Source organism: Numenius arquata, chromosome 3 (genome assembly GCF_964106895.1).
Source record: "Numenius arquata chromosome 3, bNumArq3.hap1.1, whole genome shotgun sequence".
Classification (NCBI taxonomy): domain Eukaryota; kingdom Metazoa; phylum Chordata; class Aves; order Charadriiformes; family Scolopacidae; genus Numenius; species Numenius arquata.
Window position 1 is genome coordinate 28,297,496 of NC_133578.1, and position 24,121 is coordinate 28,321,616.

The 24,121-nt window shown below is 39.2% G+C and overlaps 1 protein-coding gene across 1 annotated transcript in view; it reads right to left on the reverse strand.

Moving 5' to 3' along the window:
* RAPH1 (Ras association (RalGDS/AF-6) and pleckstrin homology domains 1) overlaps positions 1–24,121 on the reverse strand; it is a 96,323-nt gene continuing 72,202 nt past the window's right edge. Inside the window, exons 5-14 of the mRNA XM_074145606.1 lie at positions 22,495–22,572; positions 21,001–21,160; positions 17,171–17,292; positions 15,605–15,670; positions 14,023–14,166; positions 12,707–12,817; positions 9,205–9,303; positions 8,405–8,525; positions 6,612–6,754; positions 1–1,971 (exon numbers count right to left, since the gene is read on the reverse strand). Coding sequence (XP_074001707.1) covers positions 1–1,971; positions 6,612–6,754; positions 8,405–8,525; positions 9,205–9,303; positions 12,707–12,817; positions 14,023–14,166; positions 15,605–15,670; positions 17,171–17,292; positions 21,001–21,160; positions 22,495–22,572 — 3,015 coding nt within the window. The remainder of the gene's footprint in view (positions 1,972–6,611; positions 6,755–8,404; positions 8,526–9,204; positions 9,304–12,706; positions 12,818–14,022; positions 14,167–15,604; positions 15,671–17,170; positions 17,293–21,000; positions 21,161–22,494; positions 22,573–24,121) is intronic.

Below are 24,121 nucleotides of genomic sequence, written 5' to 3' on the forward strand. Positions count from 1 at the left end.
CTACCAGTCCCGTGACAGCTTGGTGTTCTGATCCCTTTTGGGAGGTGCAGGGGGAGGCCCCCTCCGTAACGTTGCATAGCCAGATATATGAGTGCCCGCAAAGCTGCTCGTCTTCTGCTGGTCAGCCAGCAGCTCTGGTGGAGGCGGAGGCAGGGCCATGTCGTCCATGGTGGCTGTAGGCTCTGTTCTGGACATCCGCGCGGAGGAGAGGGAGCCATGCCGGGTGATGGATTTCCGCTGTAGTGTCCGGTTGAGGTCTGCCAGGAATCCCGGCTGAACGCTAAGGCTGGACTTGGGTGAAGTGGGCACTTGAGGGCCAGCTGACCCCGGTGGCTCTGCGACCTCTGCCTGCGTCAGCCGAGTGCTGTCATTCCGCTTGGGACGTGTGGGTGGTGGGGCTTTTTTCACAGATGGTTTTGACCATGCCTGAGGCTGGGGATTGACAACAGCAACTTTTGGGGAAGTACTGCCTGAAAACACAGATGGGATCTCAACTGGTGGGAGAGGAAGATCTATTTCAGGTGGTGGTGGTGGAAAGTCTGAATCAGATGGCGGTGAAGGGAATTCGACCACAGGTTCCTTCCCAGACACACCCGGAGCAGGAGCTTTGGCCGCGACCCCTCCTTGTGGAAGGACAATGGGCAGGTTCACCCCAGAAAGGTTGAGCTTTCCTGGCTTTGGAGGGGCTGCAGGAGGCGATGACTCCTTGGAAGGAGACCCTGACGGCTCTGGTGGGTGTGCAAATTTGCTGACAAGGCGGTCCACTGAAGGTCTCTTGGACTCATGGTACTCAGTGGAGCTGGTGGACTTGATGCTAGAGTTCCTCTGAGGTGTTGGAGGTGGTTTCTTCCCTCCAGGGCTTGATGTCTTGCTGGCCTTTTTGACTGGAGACCCTGATTTGTCAGGGGGGGGAGAACCTGCAGAGGAAGCTGGGGAAGGAGGTGGAGGAGGAAACACTAAGCTGCTCTCTGGTGGAGGAGGGGGGAAATCTGGTGAGGGAGCAGAAGTGGGCTGCCATTTGGGCTTTGCCTTCACTGCTGGAGGCGACTGTGGAGCCACACTCAGTGGAAGGGGTTTCAGAGGCTGGGGCTCAGTGGCAGGTGGGGTGGGAGGAGGTGGGAACTGGCTAACTATCTGTTTCACCACCGACGGCACGGGTGACTGAGGGGATGGAGGAGGCTTCACAGAGAAACTCTGCTGCTTCGGGAACGTTGGGGGAGGAGTGGGGCCAGGAGGGGCTGGGGGCAGCGGAGGCAACTGGGGAGAGGTGACACTTGGTTGTTTCTTTATTGCAAGGGGCAAGGGAGCTGGCACGTAGGGGGTGACATGTGTGACCCCTGGTGACACTGCCTTCCCACTAGGCTGTGGGGGCAGAGCTGCCATGACTGGCTTTGGGGGTGCCTGGGGTGGTGGTGGGGCAGGCACAGGAGGAGGAGGTGGTGGCAACGAGGAGGTGGCAGTGGCCTGGCTTATATTTGGTTGAACCTGATGGATTTTGGGGGGTGGTGGTGGCGGTGTGAACTGTGGCACAGAGGGGGCACAAGGTGCCGGCTTCAGCTGCGCCATGGCCGAGCCTGGTGTGGGGGGAGGCGGTGGAGGGGGCGGAGGCGGCATGACCCCGTTGGGGGGCACCAGTATCTGAGGCTTTGCGGAGGGCGGGGGGGGCGGGGGAGGCTGCTGTGCTGCAGGAGCTTTGGAAAAAGGCCCGCCATGCTGGGCAGCGTTCTGCAACCTGGTGATGGTGCTGTACTTGACAAACATGGTGGCGGGGGAGCCCGCAGATGGGGCGGCCTGGCTGGGGAGAGGGGGTGGGGGTGGAGGAGGGGGGGGTGGGGGCGGTGGGGGTGGGGGAGGCGGCGGGGGCAGCGGGGGGGACGGCTGTGATGCTGTGTAGGGGGTTGCCACTTTTGTCTGTGGGGACACAGGAGGTACGACAGACACGAAGGGCCGACCTGCAGGCTCCATTCGGGCCTATTGGGAAGGGATTTTTAGTGAAAGTGGAAAGGGAGAAAAAGATAGAGAGGGAGAGAGGGAGGGAGGGAGAGAGACAAAGAGATTATAAAGTCAAGGTCTAAACGTGCCTGTCATTAAAAATTAAGTGGCAGATTACAGCATGCAGGAAATATTAGCAAAAAATGCAGCAAGAGACAATTCCATACCCTGACAAGCCTGGACCGTGCAGTCTGACCGGGCAGGCAGGGAGGGGAGCTGGCAAGGCTCAGTGGAGCCAGGTCTAGTCCAAGCTAGGCTGAACGTCAGGGAGAAAATACACCAGCCTTGTCACTCCTGTGGGGCAGGCAGCTGTACCCAGTGAGAATCACTGGTCCTTCTCTGGGCAAGTACAATGACCCAAAGAGAGCGCTTCCCAGAACACTACAGGCCGTGACAGAGGACATCAGGCAGAGCAAGAGACTCTGTGGACACCTCCTCAGCTCAGTAAGAGTAAACCATGCGTGGCCTCCCAGAGCGTCCCTCAAGCCTTTAGGGTGGGTTAGCTCAGGCCTTACGCTGGTCAGTGTTACAAAATGCAGAAATCCTGAACTGCTCTAAAACATGTGAAGAGGAAGCTCTACGCAGGAATATTACTGAGATTCTTCCACTCCACGTGCTCTGATATTCAAGACTGGCAAGGAAAAAAAAAAATGAAGAAAAAGAGGGAGAGCTGAGGTTTCCTAGGAAAATTTCCCCACAAAGAAATGTTTTGAGATTTGCAAAAGAAAGTTAGCTTGGGGAAAAAAGCTATACATGCAACTATTACATTAAGCAGAAAAAAGAAAGGAAAAACAGGGAAAAGCTGACTAAGGGAAGGAGCAATGGGAAAGCAGCAGGCAACATTTTAGTCTACTTGGTGGGTTTGGCTCAAGTTAAATTGTTTCTCTGAAATTTTAAGCCTATATTCCTGTTAAAAATTAAAAAGATAATTGCATCACTCAAGTTTATAAACATTCTCCTAATAGAAAGTGGTTTGGCTACAACCCAAGTTGTGAATTTCAGTGCACAGCACAGAAACATGCCTTAGAAATGCAATACCGACATGGCAACTGACCACACTGGGTTCCTGTACTTCATTAGTAGATACTTTGCCACAAGTTAGCCCAGTTATGCTCATTTGCACTGTATGAGTAGGTTTACATATTGCTTTGTTTTTAAATACAGGTGCACAGAGTTTCTCTATGCGCAGAAGAACACCAAAAGGATTAGAGTCAGAAACAACAAACCGTGATTTACAACACACAAGGAGTGTGACTCTACCTGTCACATCAGGTCTGGAAGGCAAGAGTGTAACAAAGTTCTGCAGCTAAATCAAGGTGTTCACATAACAAAACAGGAGAGAAATCTTGGTCTCTTGCAAGTGTTAGTCTGTAAATTACCATTCTTCCAATCACCCAGGTTAATGAATTTTCAAGTAGCAACACCTGACCTTAATTGTGCCCTGTCTAAGGCACCACGGGTGTGCTGACCTTAGCTGTGCTGAGCTTCACTTTTGACACCTGAGACAGCAAAAGGCAACAGGAAAAATAAAAGCGGCATAAAACAGAGAGGGAGACCCAGACATAACGGAATAGCTCTCTCTGAACGGCAAGACCTTGGAGAATCTGGAATTTGTCACTGAAAGCACACACAGCGAGCACATGTTTTGATGCCTGTTGTAGCATCCCATTTGAAATAACGAGTTCAAAATCTAACAAGCAAAGTGAGACATAATGAGATCTTCAATGCCAAACTGTGAAGAATGTGAACAGATGAATAAAGTATTCTTTGGGCAAACAGCAATCTTTCAAAATATGAAGTGGACAAATTACCTGCACGTTGGGAAAGGTGGGGGTTTTAGTCTTAGATATATTTGAAACTGAGAGGAATTTTCCTAATAACCATTGAAGACAGACATTTTCACAGTGAGCAAATCAAACACTCAGGACAGGGAAAAGAATATTGAGCATCTCAGGAGGGGGAAACCCTCCCATCTCCACAGAATCAAATTAAATTTCCACAACCAGAAAGATATTCAGTGATACTTTGTTTATAGAAGAAGTCTGAAATGGATCATTGTCCTTGTTCATCCTTATAACTATGTGATGTCCTTCTATATGTCCTGAAAAATTACTTATTGCATACTATCAATTCATATTTGTAACATGCATCTTAATGACTATCTGGAACTCTCAGAAATGCTATTAAAAGAATAGTATCTATTTTTTAAAACAGTAACCATGCTAATTTTTTAGCTGTTTTTTCTAAGAAAACAAGCTTTTGCAAGCGAACTGTTTGATATCTCTTCTCCTATGCCGGTTGCTTTTGGGTTGGTTAGCAAATTTCAGTCAAATATGACAGCACTAGAAATCTCAATATATTTTCAACTTCAAGAAATTGTTGTGAAGTGGCACCTGGTAAATGAGGGAAGAGCAGGCAGAACTCACCCATTTTTAACCTGTTGTGCAGTTAGCCACTGGCCAACCAGTGTAACATCCTGGCTTCCTGGCCAGCCAGCCTCAATGTCACCTCCCTGCTGAGCCAAAGCATGCTCTATTCTGCCCTAATTGCTGAATGGGATGAGACAAGGGGGACAAGGGGGGAGAGAGCTGCTGCAGAAGGGGAAGGGACACACTGGATGAGTCTCCATTATTTCTGCCACTTGCAGCAACCTGCCTGTATGAATTTCTTATGCCAGCTTTGTCACCAAAGCACTGTGAAAGAACCACCTCTGAAATAACTGCCTGGAGACAATCTTCCTAAACCAGCATGTCTCAGCATCACTGCAACTGCAACTACCTTTTAATTGACATTACGATTTTTTCAACACTGTTGTTTCCTTTCTTGCCACACAGTTTAACATTTTCCACTGCCAGTCTGATTTATTAAAGTTCCTTGAGCCAGACCTATACAGGATGAAAAAGCATGTGCTGTAGTTTCACTGACAGTAAATTTGCCACCAATTTACTCAGAATTTTTTAACATGGCTTTGAATTATCATTTTACATGGTTCATTTCATTTGGATTCTTGGGAAGTTTTAGGGCAATCCATTCACCTCTGTTACGCACAAGGAAGAGAAATATACCTTTTCTTGGATTTGTGCATAGAAAGGAATTCAAATTGATGAAATCTTGAAACATGGATGGCTCTCAACAGGGAGCAGTCTGAATATTTTATTTTTAACGTGGATTTAGTCAGATAACATTAAAATTCTTGGGGTTTATTTAAGTGACCAATTGCCAGCAGCACTATAGTCTTGATAAGAACATCAGTGACCTCACTGTAGTAAACTTCAAACTTTTCTCTGAAAGCTCACAGAAAGTGTAGCAGCAAGATTTTCATGTTAAAACCAAAACTTCAGGAAACAGTAACATTACAGTTCCTGTAGCAGTACTCTCTCCCCTCTGTCAGACACATGCTAGATAGACTCAAGTGCCTTATCTTTTCCACCTACCCCGCTTCTGCAGGAATGATGCACCCTGTACACATACACAAGCCATCTGCTGATAAACATGCATCAGGTGTTGCACTCATGCAGTAAAAAAATTTGGATCACAATTTAGCAAGCTACATTCCTGGGCTGAGTACTACATTACTATTAGAATCAGACAATTTTGAAGCCAGTAGGCACTGCAAAAAAGTTACGAACCCAAAAGAATGCAGCCACATCAGCTTTCACATTGTGCCACATGTGCTTTCTGATTTGAAAATGTGACATTCTGTCTTATTTTTAGTTATTTATCTGATGCACCAATGCCAGATGTAGTGACCTACGGTTTTGGTTTTGAAAAGCTTGCTTCTCTAGCTTGAACCTGGGGTCTTGGAAAGACTCAAAATTGACGGGAGTGAAGATAGCTTCTCATAGCATCCTGCCAAAGTACTTCCACCTGTAACTGCTGCAGTTAATACTGACATCATGGCTGTTCAGGAACCTGTTGAGCTTGACAACAAAACTAGCTTAAGTGGGAATTCAGCTGTGTTTGGAAGTGCTCCCCAGGAATTACACCAGTCAACTACCACAGAAAGGACGGAAAACTAACCAAACCACAACAGACCTGAGCCCCAGGCTTCAATGAGTTAAAATCTTTTGTAACTCAACAAGAGATATCAAATCTGCCTCAATCCACAATTGCTGTCAATTTTAGTACTTTTTCTTTGCCCATGTCTATGGTTACTGTTTCCATTTCCACCAAATATAATAGAAAACATTTGAGTAAAAACTACTGGATTACTTCTTAAAAAGATATACTTGCCTTCAGGTCTCAGTTATTCACTAGTTAACTAGAGAAAGATCTTAGTGAAAGAATTTCATTCAACTTGTTAACAGCTGATCTTTTTATTTTGTCTTTATTCAACATTAGTTAATAGGATTCTATGGGAAGGGCTGTATCATGCCTTCAAAGAACAGAGGGCTTCTGTGCACACAAAAAAAAGCAAGAACAGAAGGTTCCAGGGCTGAATTCCCTGAAAAAGTGATTCCTGAAAAAACAATTACATGGCAGTGTATGTCAACAACATAGAATAAGAAAGAGAAAAAATCCTGAGAAGAAATCCCACTCAAGACAGAGGGGGAAGAGGTATCACACTGTCTCGTACATTTTGTTGGGCGTTGGTTCTCAAACTAAAGTCTTCTTGTTACCTTGCTGGATTCCTCCAGTTGAGTGCCTCGTTTCCAGGCCTCGGAGAACATGGAGCTGACAATACTTTGGGAACGGACATGTCCAGCTGGCTGGGTGTCAGAAACTCCACTGTCAGACTGATTAGAATGATTTGATTGAGATTCTGTTTAGAAGAAAGTTAAGGAACAGTTAGCATATGTTTCTGAATGTAAAAGTAAAATTGGTGTCCTTATAATGCAACTCTGCGTGACATTTATTGGTCACACTTGTTAAACACGTTATCCCACCAAAGGACATGATTCCCACCAACTACTGCATAAGCTCTAGCTCACATCCAGGCCGTTGCTGTCTGGAAAACAAAACAGTGCAACAGATCCCTGGTATTAACCAAATCTGAAGCTCCATGAAGATGACAGCATGTCAGATATGCTGCAGAGTAAAACCACACTGCAGTTATATCGATTCTGAAACATGCAACAGCTCCTGCCCTTTGGGAAAAGCCCCATCTCATACAATGCACGCAGCCTGCTCTCTCCAGCACTCCGTCCCAGCACAACCTTAGAAAGAGGCACTGGACATCGGCTGAGGACAGGCAAACTTCGCTAACAGAGGCTGCAGTCTGCTTCTGACTACTCCATTCCTCAAGGGAAGAGAAGGAATGATATGCATCGTGCACCCAACAAATGCAGATGACGCTCTGTGTCCACAGTGTATCTTAACAGCACAGCAGCAGCCACTGCCAGACCGATTTAGCCAGCCCGGCACCTGCCTTCTATGTAGTCCCAAGCTGTGCTGGGGAAAAAGAGCATCTAGGCATATAGGCACAGGCTGGACTGTTGCTCTGGCAGAACATGTGTGGCTGGTGATTGTGGCTCAGCCACCCACAAGACAAACTTTATCAGAAAAACACCCGAGCTTAGATGGAGAAACTGTCAGTAACCGAGAATGTACTGCTACACCTGGCAAGCTGCTCCACACAGTTTTAAAAACATGACACCTTCCCAGTTAGGCTGAATTTACTTAGCTCATTCTCACAGGCTACTTTCTGGACCTTTCCAGTTCAGTAGCATTACTTCCTGGCTGGTATCTGCGACGGACAAAACATTTTCACACAATAACCTGTTTTCAATAATAAAAATCGCCCCCGAGGGTTCAAAATAACCTGGCAGAGTGTCAGTCAGCTCTGAAGAGTGAAATAAGGCTATATAAACCATTCATCAATTTTTAAAATGTTATGTGCTACACAAGAACAGTCCTGGTCCTGCTGAGAGGTAAACAGGAGCATGTTACTGCAGGCACACACAGTCTGACACAGGAACAGAAACAGTATTTTCAAAGTTTGTCTCTAAAGACGTTGTTTGGAACTTTGCCTTTGGGCAGGGACTATTGCTTACTTTCCAATTTCAAATATTTCAATCAACTATATAAGTTTATGAGCTACACACACAAGTCTCTATGTATCATTAAAATATAGATTTGCTTTGTCTTTTCAGCTAGGTCAAGACAGAGGCATCAGGAATTTGAAAGGAAGATCCCTCTTCTCAATATCGGAAAAACATTCTTTTTTGGAGGTGAACAAGAAAGTACTCTATGTTCCTAATACATACACCACTGTAAGTAATACAATAAAATAGGTTTTTATGTTTCTATATATATATATTAAACATAAAGTCTATGTTTTAGACAAAACATAACATAAAAGACTTTGGAGAAACAGTCCATTTTCTGCAATAGTCTCTCCTGAGGTCTCCAGATAGCAGGTGATAAAAAAGGTAATCAAATCTTCATAATATGAGACAGATCACATTATTACCTGGCAAACTAGATGAGCTGGAGCCTGACTTGATACTGGAGCTAGACAAGGAAGTCCAGTCATATGCTGATTCTGTTCTCTTCAGTGCTTCCTGATAGTTCATGTACAGTTGCTTCCCATACTAAGCAAAATGACAGACAAATTTAACAACTGTATAGGGTGTGTACCCTTTTCATACTGCTGAGCTCCACCTCTGGCTTCTCTGTTCCACCATTTTTCCCCACCCAGACAGAAACAACAGGGTCTTTGTTAAGGAGCTCCGACAACATTAATTCAGTGCAAATTTCATTCTGTTTTATTTAACAAAAGTGGCAGCTCCCTTACCCCAACCTTTTGCCTTTTTATTAGTGAATTACTGAAAGAAAGAAAAACAATTTACTTATGCTAGAAGACATTGTGTCAAGCAAGAAATGGGCCAATGAATATACTAAGCCAACTCGGGATCTTAGAAAACAATTCTGTTTTCTCAATTCTCTTCTTTTCCCATAAGCCTTCTTTTTAAAATCTTTAAGGAAGCTGCGTAAATCTAGCCATGACATCAGTTAGAATTTCGTTGTGCGACAAAGAGGTGCAGCAGAAACAAGAAAAAAGGGCCCAATTACTGAACGATCATAACAACAAAGCCTAACAATTTTGCTAGGGAATGAAATATGCAAGAAAATTGTACAGTTCACGTTCAGAATAGTGAAACAGAGGGAAGTTAGATTTAGCATGTATTTTGCTAAGTAACAGTAAATGGTTTCAAACAGATAATGACAACAACTCATGACAACAGTGCAAGACCGCCTAGAGGAGGTTACCTTAGCAATGCGGATGCCATTGATCCATTGGTGTAGAGTTCTTACATCATCACAGCAAAGATACTTGATATACTGGGATTTCTTCTGGATCTGAGGATGCTGCAGAAAAATTGTTAATCTTCATCAATATTTTAATAGCTAGGAATGCAAGAAAAGCCATTGAGGCATGTTGAGGTCTATACAGACAAACTTAATGCTGGAAGCTCTTCAACAGTAATCTGTACTTACAGCCCACTTTAAAATATTTGAGAGTATTTCAGGAGGTGGCAGTGAGGATTGTTTCACAGACAGATTGGCACTGTGTCCAGTGTGCACCGATTTCAGGTTTGAAACATTAAGAAAGGGTGAATCTTTCGGTATTTTAGTATTTAGTATTTCTACCTACTAACAGAGTCTTATGTACCTGTAAAGCTCTTTAGAAATCTTTATACTCCAAGCCAAGTGGTCAGAACAATCTCATCTTATAAAAACCTTTCCTAAACACAAGCAAGAGACTGCCAAAGCATAAAGAGTTGTCTCCTTTCGCTGCTCTATGGATTAACTCACTGCCTGAGAGATGCAACTACTATTTCACCTTTCTCTCACACCAAAACAAACTGGAGGAAAACACACACACCGGTCTTCTCTGGTTTTGTATGGCTTGAGTGAGACACTTCACAAATGACACGTTATGCACAATTCCATTTGCAGCTTGTAGAGCCTTCAAGGTCTCCACCCTACTTATACAGGGTTCTCATCTAAAATACTTGTTGCTCCCATATGCATGTATAAAAAAAAGAAAAGGCACTGTATTTATCAATTCAGCAGTCGGAAAAGAAATGTTTATTTTTCAAAAATCAGACACTGGAAATCATTCTGGATGGATTATTCAATTCTTTCCTGTCCATGCTGTAGAAGTTATATGTCTCACAGCTGTTGGGGCAATGCTAAATACTCAAGTTCTTATAATTTCCTGTGTTAGCTTACAGTTCAGTGACACAGAGTTTTGCCAGATGATCATAGGTATTTAGGTTTCACTGAAGACTGTCTGAAACATATATCAAATAATTTTTAATCTCTTTTCAGAATATTTTCTCCTGTTGTCTTCCAAACTATTTCAAAATGAACATGAACATGTTTATCTCCATAAACAGAATATATATAACTAACTTTATTATGATGTTAGATAATTGTTTTCATTTTTCACTACCAGCCTCTTTCATATACATGTTGTATAACAAAGAAGAGTCTATAGAAACATAAAAAATTACTTCACTAACAAGCCATCTTTTTCCTCAACTTGTTAAAAAATTTGGCTACATAGAAATAAAGGAATGTCTTAGAGATCTAACATTTACAACCAAGGAGCTAATATTATATACTACAAATGTTATATTTAACAATAGCACATCACCTGTCTTGCACAGTAAGGATTCAAGATAAACAAGGGAAGCAAACATGTAAAGACAAATCTATTCTGGGCTTCAGTGAGAATCGGCCTTTCAGTTTGTATTTGCCATTCACCTCTTCAAAAACATGTTCATGTTTTGGAGGTACTTCTTAGTATCTTTGTGAATCTTAGTGAATCAGCTTAGTGAATCTTTGTGGCACAAAACTGAGAAAATAATATTAACTGAAAAAATAATTCACTATTAACCTGTCAGAATGATGGAGATAGAAAACGACATGTAAGCAGAAGAAATCAATTTTCTTCAAGGAATTTATAAATACCTACAAACACTGACATTTTTGCTTTTTATTGCATTCAGTTAACTGTGCCAAAGACCTATAAGAACATGAAAAACATTTCCCATTTCAGCTGCATGCTTTCTCCCTTAGTATCATGTCCCATATTTGATACTCAGTGTCTATCTCTCAGTGGTTCCAAATGCACGTTGTCCTGTGTATTGGGAGATTAGATTTCTTTTTTTTTTTTTACACAGTGGACAGGCAGCCACATAACTCCAGATACATAAAACATTCTAATGTACTGACATATCCAACATCACATGAACTACAAATCATGAGAGGTAAGAGGTTAAAGGAAACCTGTAAGTGCAACTATAACAGTTTCTTGTTACTTGCACCGTTTTCAAATCCATGAAGACACTTTACTTGCTATGAACATACTGTGAAAACCTGTATTAATATAGCTTTGTAGATAGCTATGCTGCAGGAACTGACATAATTTTGAACACTGTGTGGGAGTCAAGAGAGACTGGGGGAAGAGCTGATGCAATTTAAAATAACTTGAAGTACTTAAGTTATTAATCTCACAGTTTAAGATCAGGTCACTGCTGTCACATTTTTTCTACTTGTTCTTCCTACCTGTCCTTTATACTCAGAAGTTTCTGCCTGTTTCCCTCAGCACCCTGTTTCCCTCAGGTTGGGCAATATGGGTAGACTTGACTCTAATACCAATTTCTGCACAATTCTGGACTTATGCTCTGAGAAAACAGCAACTCCCTGAAATTAGCCTTTCAGGGGGTATTATCACACTGAGCCTGAATTGTTGTAAGGTACAGAGTTGCCAAAGGGTCAAAAAGAGTTTAGTGTTGTTTTAGAGTATGATGAACAATTAAATAGACTGGGACACATCAGTCTAGAAGTAAGACAATTCAGGGCAATATGGAAACATCTACAAATTCATGAGGAGCACGGAGAACAGGCAGCAATTGTTCACTAACTGTTCGCTTCCTATACAAGAATGACGGGAAAATGAAATGGAAAGCAACTGATGGCTCAGAACAAGCACAAGAGCGTACAAGTACCCAACTGCTGCAGCATTCTAAAAGTTTCTTGGAATCCCAAAAGAGACAGGACATACTCAAAGAGTAAGAATGCACCTTTGGCTACAGCCAAGATTCCTGGCTTTCTAAATTTCTAAAGGTTGAAAAAGTATTCTGTGGAAGTATTTCTGCAAGACTGTCCTGTACTTCTAATTTTTCTGTAAGCAACTGACGAAGAAAGGCCACTGTCAGAGAAACCTAGAGTGCTAGATAAATCCAGTAAAGCCATTCTTCTGCTGCTTCTATGATATTTTTTCCTCCCCCACCACATAATCCACATGGACCTTCTGGCAGGAGGAAGAAATCTGTCAGCCTGATGGGGAAGAAGGTGATTCATAGCCTTTTCTTCACTCTGCACTAGTCCCTGCATGGCATTTTCTCATTTGTTTACTATATTTCTGTCAAGGAGGGTCATTACAACAACTCAACAGAAAATACAGTTAAACATAGCTTTCTCATTGTCACTGTAACTTATGGCAATTTAGATTTCTCATGTGCAGAATGAAAACAATTTAGAGACTCACAGAGAAAACTGACAGGCATAGTTTTCCAATTGTTATATTACTATAGGAAGCATATTCCAAAATATAATCTCTCCCAAGATTGTTAATCAGCTTCTTGTTCACCATTAGAAAGTGTAGTTATTATAAGGGACTAAGATTAATGTGGAAATGTTTCAAGCTCTTTAATTGCTCTTTTCAGCATAAGAATTTTAAAAACAATTAACAAGTTACCTTTAGCACTAAACAATAGTCTGTGGGTGCTTTGTATTTGTTCCGATAGTCCTGTCCATAGTAAACATTGACATGATCTAGCTGTAGAAAGCACACGAGATCTCGCGAGACCTATTAAATACAAAAATAATAATTTACAAAACATCTGTATAAGAAAACCACACACACTGACAAAATCAGTCTAGTGTTAAGATCCAATACTAATATAAGGTCTAGTTAAGCCCTAATATTAGTTTCAATCTGATTCAAAAACTACCAATACAAGAAGGAGATACAGCCACGCATAAAGTCTTCCATCAGAAGTTCATTTTTAAGCAGGATATCATTTTCCCAAATTCAGTCTGTTTTTTTGTGTTTTGTCTGCATTTTGCCTTTTGACAACATTTTACATCAGTTTATTCAGAGTTGGTAATCAGTAGAAAGTAAATAGGATTGGTTGATCAGGAACTTTTCAACAGTTGCTAGTTACATTTCATCTTGGTAACAATCAAGGTATCCAAATTCCCATGTGACTGTGAGTACAATTCTAATGATGTTTGGCAGTGATTGTAGGGCACAGAATTCTGACAGGCTATCTTGCATACAGATTGTTTTAATGAAGCAAAAGGCTATGGAAAGAACATCTGAGATGTATTCAGCTCTCAAGGGAGTTGATGCGCTGACAGAGATTTCCTCTTCATTGCCAGCTGTGTGGGAAGTAGACTTCCTGTACTGGGGATCAGTTGACACTGTCAAGAGTCACGGACACCTTGAACTCACAGTAGTTCAGCCTTGAAGCTATAGTGCATTTATATCAGCTTTCTATTTACTTTTCATTATTGGTAACACACAGAACAGCAGTAAGTGACACTGAAGAAATGGTGTTATATTTACCAGTTTCAAAAAACATAGCACAAATTAGTCCAAAAAGAATCCCATTTAATATGAACTAACTGAAACCAATAAAATTATGCAAACTGATTATGGAGCTCGTCTGATACAGGAGCTTCATTTGGTCCTTCATCTGAATTCTGCTTGAGAAAAGACAGCCTCTTAACTCCACCAATCATTTTTCCTCAAGTGCTTCTGAACACCTAACCCCAAGCTCACTCAAAAAGCAGACCTGTGTCTTCTTGTATTTTTAAATTTGGGGTTACACCCTTCACATCAAGTGTTACCACAGTAATCTACACAATATCTCCATGATAAAGCTGCACTTTTAATTAAGGGATGTGGCACTAGGCAAGGCAGAGCTAAGCCAAAATTTAAGGCTGACTCTTGTGTGCATGATTTACCAGCAATAAACAATTCAGGGAAATTGCTTTAAAACAGCATACCTTTGCCTTCCCTTTAGGGACGTAGTAGATTCCAGAAGCTCGAAGAAGAAAGTAACGTTTCTTCCAAGACTTCTTACCATCCTCTTTCAGCCACAAAACTCCCTCAATCTCTGGCACAGTTACAGAACTTCCACAGAAACATTCCTGCCAATAAACACAGTGGTTTGGGAAGAGCGAAAGAGAGAACATCCAGCATGCAGTGATTTGTTCTTAATGACTGAAATTCTCAAATTCTTTATCTAAGGAATAAACACACAACAGGGACGGCTCTTTTTCATGCAGTAGTATGAATTAGAGATTAATTCTAGAAGCTGTAAGGTAATTAAAACACAATAGGGGATCTTAGCGTTTTCTCAATGCAAGGATCGCAACAAAAATATTAGCAGCTACTGTAAAGATTTTCTAACCACTGATTATCAGTAATAGATCCCCAATAGCTTTACAGTCACACGCTCACCTTATAGATATAGCCTCATAAATCTATACACAAAACCTCCTTACATATCCACCAGATACATCTATAATTCATCCCATGAGTACTTTGTTGCTACTAACTGCCAACACTAAAACTTCTGTTAAGGTTCTATTTATAAAGAGCTAACAGAGGAAAACAAGTGCTTTAAATACAGTTCAGATTAATATGTAACAGAGAGATTTATGAGTAATCTTAGAAGACAGAGAGAGTTAGATAGAATTACAACCCTCTGCATGTCATGGCTTCAAGCATCTTTTTGATCAGAAGTATTCACATGACCACTTATTAAAACCCATATTAATAATATACTAAGAGCATGCATATGCTACTTATAAGTTAAATTGTATTAAGTATGATCCAAAATTAAATACGCAAAACATTTACTTTTGTGTAACTATTGAAATCATAGTCATTATTCTGGAAATCAAGTGAAAGCTAAGACCCTTCAGCATCGTTATGTCTCTACAAAAATGTCACAAAACCATTCAGTTTTCAGCTTATGGAGGCTATGTTTACTGTTTGCTTTATATGCTCCACACATTTTTTTTGTTGTCCTTGCTTCTGTAAACTATATGATGAGTTCGATACTAATTAACTTCCTTTTCTGTCAGTCATTTTTTAAATTTAATATTTGATTGCTTATTTTAAAGCGTATTTGAAACAACGTTTAACTACTTTGCTTACTAAGAAAATTTAAAATATTAACATAGACCATTCACTGAATGAATGCTATAGAATTTTGTAGAGAATAACCATTTGAAGAGTACTAGTAAAAAAAGTCTCTGCCACCACAGGTGAAAAAAGCAGGTGACAGTTCTGCAAATTTCCACTGGTTTTACCCACGGTTACAGGTAACTTCATTTTGATTATCACTGTGTATGGCATTTTAGTTATTAAAGAAAATAAAGACATGTTTTTATTAACTGATAGTATCTGAAACACCATAACATCAAAATAGCCATTTATCTCAAATGCAACACATTCCATTCACAGTTGTTCCAGAATTACATTCAGCTCTGTCCATCGATTCCAATCGTCACACTCTTTTAGAGTTTAGCTTCCAACTCTGCAACTACCACTATGACCTTTTTGTTTTGGCAGTCTTACCTCTAGCAGCACCTCTTTATTTCTGTCTGCCATCTCAGAGGTTTCTTTCTTCCCCAGAAGATAGTTCTGTAACAAGAGAAAGCTTAATATTTCTACAGGCATTCTGAAATCAAGCCAAATCATAGAATCATAGAATGGTTTGGGTCGGAAGGGACCTTAAAGATCACCTTTTTCCAACCACCCTGCCATGGGCAGGGACACCTCCCACTAGACCAGGTTGCTCAAAGCCCCATCCAGCCTGGCTTTGAACACTTCCAGGGATGGGGCATCCACAACTTCTCTGGGTAACCTGTTCCAGTGTCTCACCACCTTCATGGTAAACAATTTCCTCCTAATTTCTAACCTAAATCTCCCCTCTTTCAGTTTAAAACAGTTACCCCTCATCCTATTGCTACACCCTCCCTATTCCTCCTATAGGCCTCCCTTTATTTTTCATGAAGAGTTACTAAATACTCCTTGTCTTCTTAAAAGGAAGGTAATTATGCATAGGTACTGTACAGTAAGAAGTTTTATACTCTTCTTCAGCTTGCAAGGGACTGGGACAATGACAATCTTCTGCTTCCTAACCCCTAGCTCTTACACTGGAAAAACACCCCAATATTCACAAACTTTAGACAGCTCAATATTTTAAACCAAGAAGAAATACTGGGTTTATGCTGCTACCTCATTCTTGTTGACAGTGCCTACCATATGTACTGACAGTAAATGTATCAACTACATGCTTTTTAAAAAGAATTTAGAGTTTTTCTCCTTCATCACAAAGCACTTGAGTAAGAGCAGTTTTTCAATTCTTGCTTAAAAAAAAAGAAGAATATCAAGTACACCAATGATGTCGCAAAGGATGTGTGTGCAAAACTGACAGTTTAAATCCAAGACCTTACCACATAGACGCCATGCAGACATAAAAATAATCTATGACACCAAAAAACAATACATAAGGTAAGAGTTAAAAGAGAGATCAAGTGATATTCTTTCCAGGTCTTTTCAATTCAAATTCTTCAAAGGGCCACCTTCTGCTTTTGCATTTCTTTTCCTCCACTCTCTTCCATTACTGAACTGCTGCTAGACATCCAATCTCTAGCTATCATTTGAGAGAAGGGAGGCTTTTAAGGCCATTTGAGAGAGAAGAGGGGCCTTTGTTTTCCTAACCAAGGAACAGGAAACACAGGTGAAGAGACCATGGAGTAGCTATTCTCTTTGATTTTCTCTTCCCCTTCTTGCCAGTAACAGTGGAGAGGCGTTACTATTAGCAGTATCTGTCAATGCCTTTCTTTCATATTTACATCTTTGAACAGCATTAAGTATTGGTGTAAATTCCATGAAATGGCTTGCCTTCATCTCCATTAAAATTACCACAAACACATTAGCAAACAGATTGCTTCAGCTCATGGTTTTCTGCTAGGGACTTGATTTTGTGTTGCAGTGTAAAGTTGCCTGGCATTTTAATACATATGCAAGTACCAAAATAAAAGTATGGAAATGAATGTTACCAAAAGAAGTAAGAAACTGCAATCAGACATACACGCGTGCATGCACACATGCATTCAACGTGAATTTCAGGCTTACCTGGGGATTCTTGAAAAGTGCGTATTTCTCTATACGTTCCACAAACATTAGTTTGTTCTGACTGTCTCTTGTCCAGTTCAGAAGATTTTCAACTAAATTTTCATGATCTTCAAAGATCCTTTCTGCAGCAATAACAAGAGAGCAAATCTATTTGAATCTGTCACTTTTTGGAATAGAAACTACTCTGTGTAGTCATTATCTGGGAGACAAGACATATATGGAAAGAAAACAGAGTTCAAGGCTACTAAAATAGGGAAATTTACACTAAGAAACTAAAAGAATTACTCAACTTTCAGACATGCCTGGTTTAATTTTACACATACACTCACTCAACACTCACTTCCATCTCTTCAGGCTTATAGTTCCATCAATATATGAAGTGTTTTTCCTTTTTTACCTGACAAAGCCTACCATCCCACATGAACACAGCAGACTCAAATGACAACATTTCAAATGTTAATGAGAACAAATAAGAACCTTACCACATTTATATGTACTCTGGTACATACACGCAATCCCTGGAGGAATTTATTAGACAGCTTTTCAGCAGAAAATTTGTTTCTACATCCCTAATCACTATTTCACTCATAAACTATCACAAAAAGACAGTGACCAGAGGGATCACTGATGCCTCTGAAATGCAGAATACCTGTGGTTAGCAGGGGTATGGTAGAAGAAATCTGAAAACCGACACTGTCTATTTCTTACAATCTGTCTTGCTCAATAAATGTGTATCAACAATGGCTTCTGAGAACTCCGAGCTTTGACCCTGTTGAAATATTTACAACTTTTACACTAATACAAAATACTGAAAATAGGCAAAACAGTAGAGAGGAAGTAAAAAGAGAAGAAAAAGAAGAAAAAAATTTACTGAAATGGTAAAGAAATATCTGAAACCCCTTATTCTAAAATAAATAGAGAAGAATATATCTTTGGGAAACCACTAGACCAACTTTCTCCTCCTTTCAAAGACACTGAAGTAGAACTGCACATTCTGCAATTCATTCCCTCTTCCCATAGGTGACACAGTGGCATTGCAGCCAATTATTTCTTTCAGAGTCCTTTGGGACTTGCTTGACATTTCAATCACATCTGAAAGCAGAACATGTTTTTTTCCACAAAATCAATTACACCATATTTTTACAGAGGGTATATGGCACTGATCACATCCAGACCTAGGAGCTATCACTAACGAAGTCTGAGATGACAGATGACATCTCAACATCTTTGGTAATTAAGCAGAGTGAACGCAACAAAATGTCATCTGTAGGGAATGAATTAAGGTTTGAGATGACAACACAATGTTAATGTAGGTCTCAATGAGATCTCTCTAAGAAGCTTCAAGTTACAACTCACGACTTCCATCAAGCTCTATCAGCAACACAGCAATACTGTCTTCCAAGAAAGTAAAAAAGGTGTTACCTAACAGAAGAACAAGACAAAAAACCTTCAGAGGACTGTCATACAAAAGCTTAAATCTCACTGCAGCCTCATTAGTGAAACTGGATAGCTTTCAAAACATATCAACTGTTATTACAAGAACAATAACTGAACTCAAACACAAAGCAACTTATTCACTGAGCATAATGTACCTATAGTATGTAAAACTGCATACAATGCAATATTCCTATTATTAAACATATCCTCTGAAATTAAAACACTATAACTCAGATATTTCATAGATATAATCTGCTCTAACTCAAAAAATTAAAACAACCGTTGTCCCAACAAAAAGAAACCTTCCAGAGCTCTTTCTGGTACAAACCTGCAGGGTAAAACTGGGCAAAGCACTTCATTCCGCATTCTGGAAATAATATTACTGAGTTCTTCTAAAAGTACGTATAAAGCGCCTGGTTAAACCATTAGATAGTAACAGGTGGTCTTCTACTTCAAGTACATGTACCTAAATCAGACTCCTCAATAGTTAACCACACACATTTGAAACAGACCACATAAAATGCAAAGACAACCTGAACTCCACAAGCCTCATGTCTTTCTCCGCATTTTATTAGCTTAAAGCTTTCACTGCATTTTATTGAACTGTTCAATTAATGAGCAATCAACTGACAAGACAACATGGTGAAATACACTGTGAAGGTATGTAGGTCTTCTGTGTCTTGCTAAAGGAAAATATTATAATAAAGGAGTTTCTTCCTCTTGCATAGGCATTGCCAGAAAAAATGTTTTAAAAGATGAGCCACTGGCAAAATAACACAATACAATACACAATTGTACATAGGGTGAGGGCTTTGTTGTAACCATTTTTTCATCTGTTTTTCAAGTTCCAGTATAAAACAGATGAATCAAACTGGCTGCATTTTGGATTGCCTTTTAAAAAAACACATGTATATGAAATCTATGAAAAACTAAAGTTGCTCTACCAAGGAGCAAGGACAGCCAAACTGAAAAATGAAAGAGAAAACTGAATTCTAATCTCTTGCATCTCTCTTAGGTTTATCAGCAGTTAAATCCTGTCTTTTCCAGTATGTCACTGAGCCCATGCAGTAGGGTATGTATATACTTGCAAAACACCCGACAACAAGAGAGATTTGTTAACCCTGGTTTCATTTCAAATATAATTTTAAATTCAAATTAATTAATTTCAAAATAATCTTAATTCAGACGCACTGTTAATTTGGATAAATATCAGTTTATCTTCCTGTCTGCAGCCTAGCTCTTTGTTTCCAACATTAATTGAAAATATTTTTTTCCATTATCTTTTCCTTTTATTTTTTCCAGGCTGCACAGTGAATGGAAGTGTCTTATGAAAGCAAATCCAGGATGGGAAAGACCCCTGGTTGAGCTTTGAGTCCAGGATCCTGCTGGACAGAAGCATAAAACTATTGCAGAACTAATAAGGTTATTTATTCATATTATTCTCACTGGTAAAATATTACAGAATTAGACCTTTGATTTTTACATACCTAATTTGGATTTACATAGAATTTATGAAGTTCTTTCTAGTTTCAAAATTGCACAATGCAAGTTTTCATTTATTAAAATTTTAAGGATTTGAGCCTAGAAAGATGTTATTTTTCATATGGAAGGTAAAACAGTCAAAGGATACCTTGTTACCTTACAACAGCCTTTTCTGTCTAACAATTAGCAAAGTTAACATGCTACATTGCCTGAAATAGAAAAGGTTTCACCAAAAGAAAGAGGAAATACTGATTTGAATTTTAATTTGAAATCAGTTATGGGGTTCTCTTTAGTCAACAGGTAAGAAGCTTAACAACTCTTTGATGTAATTCTTCTCTGATAATGGGGATTAATAACATTGGCTTTCTATCACTTTCCCCCTTCTTTTCTACCAAGATGCTGTATCGTTTGACTAAATGACAACTTACATTGTGGTATGTGCGATGCAGCACAAAGGAGCTTTAATTGCCCTCAGAGATGTTATTGCCAATTGCATTAAAATATTTAACAGAAAAAAATGTAGACAGCTTTTTGTAATAAGAGCTATTAGGATCAGTACAATATTTACAAAGAGGAAGATGCATGGTAAGTGGTAAGTTTTTTATCCCTTATTTCTTTCTTCTATGAGGAATACATCAAAATCAAGAGTCTCAGTGGCTAGACATTAACAAAATTACTATATCACACCTCAGAATTTAGACATGCTTTTAATATGAAAGAAGAAAACATTCCCAGATCATTCTGAAACTACATCCTTCATGAGCTTTATTACATGAATGAAGGTTTACTATATGAATGAATGGGATGATGAACATTACGAAGACAAGAATTTATATCATTCTGAGGACACAGATATAGACAAGTATTACATAAACAGATAAGAATTATAAAAGTTTGTAATTATTACTTACCCATTTGCAATTCAGAGATGGTTTCCACCAATGACCAATCTAAACTGTAACCGCAATGCGATTTGTCCATCAGATTGTCTAATACTTGTCTCACTGTCTGCCTCTCATCCACCATCATTGTTTTTGAGCTGTCATCAGACATGTGGACTCTGATCACCAACTATTAACCAGAAAATCAGAAAAATAAGAAGGATTGATTTCCCACATTTCAAATAAAAACATGTTTTTTAAGATAGTGTTTCTTTCTCTAAAATTTTGTTAAAATACAATAAAATACTAAATTCAATCAAAACCCTCCCTCAAAATGTAAAAAGCCATAAATGGTGCTTAGATATCTGTATCATGGACACTTAACAAGATACTGTTCTCCTTCAATATAAGAGAGCAAATATAAAGGTCTTCCCAATACAATGATAATGTGCTTTCATTGTGTGTTAAGGAGGAAAAAAAATCCCTCCTGCCAAAGTGTCTTGTTTGGATTAATAGTGTCTTTGTGACAATTTTTCTCACATAACTAGGTGCAACAAACACAGATATAGAGTTCTGCACAACCTTATACAGAATCAGAATTTTTCAGATTTGCAATTCAAGCTTTGTGCCCACTTGCTCCATATTTTCCAAAAATGCTATTATGTAAACAATATACCTATACTAAATCCTCTTTTTCTGGGGAGCGTGAAACATTAGCGCGAAAGAAATCTGCTTTTTAAACACAATGGCTTTTCATAGGCACTTTAAAGAGGTGATTGCCCAGAAAGAAAAATGCAGCCATTTTTTTAACCAATCAAAAAAGCTTAAGATAATACATTCTTCTTGCCAATCATTATGCTTCCTTTCTTACACCTCGTTCAGCTGGAAAAGTTAAAACATACTAGTTGTAATACGCTGATCGGCTTGCCAATTCCCATCTTCCAGTCAGGACAGTTTTTTAGCTTTTGATATATAGACACTAAATGTAAAGGGCATTTTAAGCTACTGAAAAACTCCAAATGTAAAATAAGAATGCTAAATTTCAAGGGAAAGCTTTCTATTCTTTGATAGTGCATCAAGTGGTGTCAGTAGACTTTCTCCACTTGGTAACCCCTGACTGTAGTCTAGAATGCTTTTATTCCATTTACCACTAGAAAATCTTGCTATGCATAATGGGAAGGGGTCTATAAAGAAAATAGACCCAAATTTTAAATGTGTGACCGCTTAATGTACAATCTCAGGAGGCTGGACCTTCATTTCAGCTCTGAGTGGAAGTTGTCAAAGTCTTTTGCAGCACTTGCTGCAAAATAAGCTATTCCTTAAGAAAAACATAACGTTATTCCACATACTAGGATTTTCTTGATTAGATCCAGTCTAGACGAGAAAGTACATTATCATTCAAGATCAGAACACTGGAGTGTTCCTATTTCATTTTGGGCAACTTAAGGGTAATAAACAAAACAAAAAGAATTCTGCCTGCATTTTCCACGTGAATATGATTAAAAAACAGTATAAATAATTTACCTTTTTCACTTGTGCCTCTTTAATCTTCTCTAATGCAACCCTGATCTTCTCAGCTTTGAGTTTAGCAGCCTGTTCTTCCTAGGGGGACACAACACGAAGAATTTCAGTTAATGCAAACTTCAGTCAGGTCGTAGTGGATTTAATTTTGATGCTACCATGCTTTAGAACATGAACTGAAATGCTGATTTTACCCACCTATAAATCCTTAACTATTTCTTAGTGATGATGAAGACTATTATTTTTTAAGACAAAAAGTATTACTACATACACCTAACATTTAGAAATACAACTGCCATTATTTCCAAAAGAACATACTGGAGCTATATATTTTGTATAGACATATTTGGCATTTCTCTATTCTTCCATATTGTAAGTAGCCTTGTGCATTACCACCAAATATTTTTAGCATATCATGTATTTACAGACATAGATTTGGACAATACATATTTAACAAGAATGTGCAATTAAGTACACCCAATAGATTTTTGGTTGATCAACATAAAACATAAATAGCACACTAAGAACTATCAGAATTAAACAGCACACAGAAAGTACGGAAAACAAATACCATAAATAGGATTCCACACTATGTGCATTGGTCTGGATGACTTTTAACTATTAAATCCGATTGCAGTAAGTAAATAGCTTGAATGCTCCGTTTACCTTTACTAAATCCAGGCTGTATTTCTCCTCACTTTAGGTATTTTAAGACACATAAAACAAACAAGCATTCTTTTCTTTGATGCTCTTCTAAGTAATTAATTTTTGTTACAACTGGAAATGCATTAAAAATTTAGATAACTTAAATCTGTTCTATCTGCTGATGCTAAAGAAATCTGTATATTGTAAGACTAGCAGTATTGGGTTTTTAATTTCTGGAGATTATTGATATTTCTGTTGAAAGTGGATTTGAAACACACAGCTGAACAAACAATCACTCTTTTTAAGATGCCATATACAGGTTTCAGATTTTAGAAATCGTAAATTGTGGATGTTCATTGCAGCTAATATCTAAAAGCACCATAATTATATTAAAGCCTCTAGAACAATAAGCAAACATATTAAATAAATAAACAAATCCCCTCCAAAATATTACATCTCCTTAGAAAAGAAAAACTCAGATTTTTCTCAGATCAGAAGTAGCACAGCCCATCACAGCATGCCGCAGACATTTAGTTCTGCATTGCTTTCTTATATGAAAGCAATTCCTGGTTTCTTTACCATGTGTTTAGATGGTTGCTCTTCTTGTAAAAGTCAAGATTCAGCTATCTTGAAATCCACAGAGTTTTAAGTTTTCCACTTCTCAGTGAATTACTAATATTCCTATCAACTGCTAAAGTTGCTATTTATTGTACTCTAACTTAACAGCTCTTCCTCCCTCACACCTGTGACCATAATATGCACCGGAAAAAACATCAGCTAGACAGGACACTAGGCTGCCTTGTGAGAAACATAATCCTTTTCAATAAAATGAACCAGTAAGTTGACACGAGCAGATATAATGTGAGCTTGAAACATTATCCGTGAACTCAATTACCTAGGAACATAGGTTTATATTAGTCTACAAGGAACGACAGCTTTATATTCACCATAAAGATGGGGTCACATAGCCTAGAAAGGGTAAATC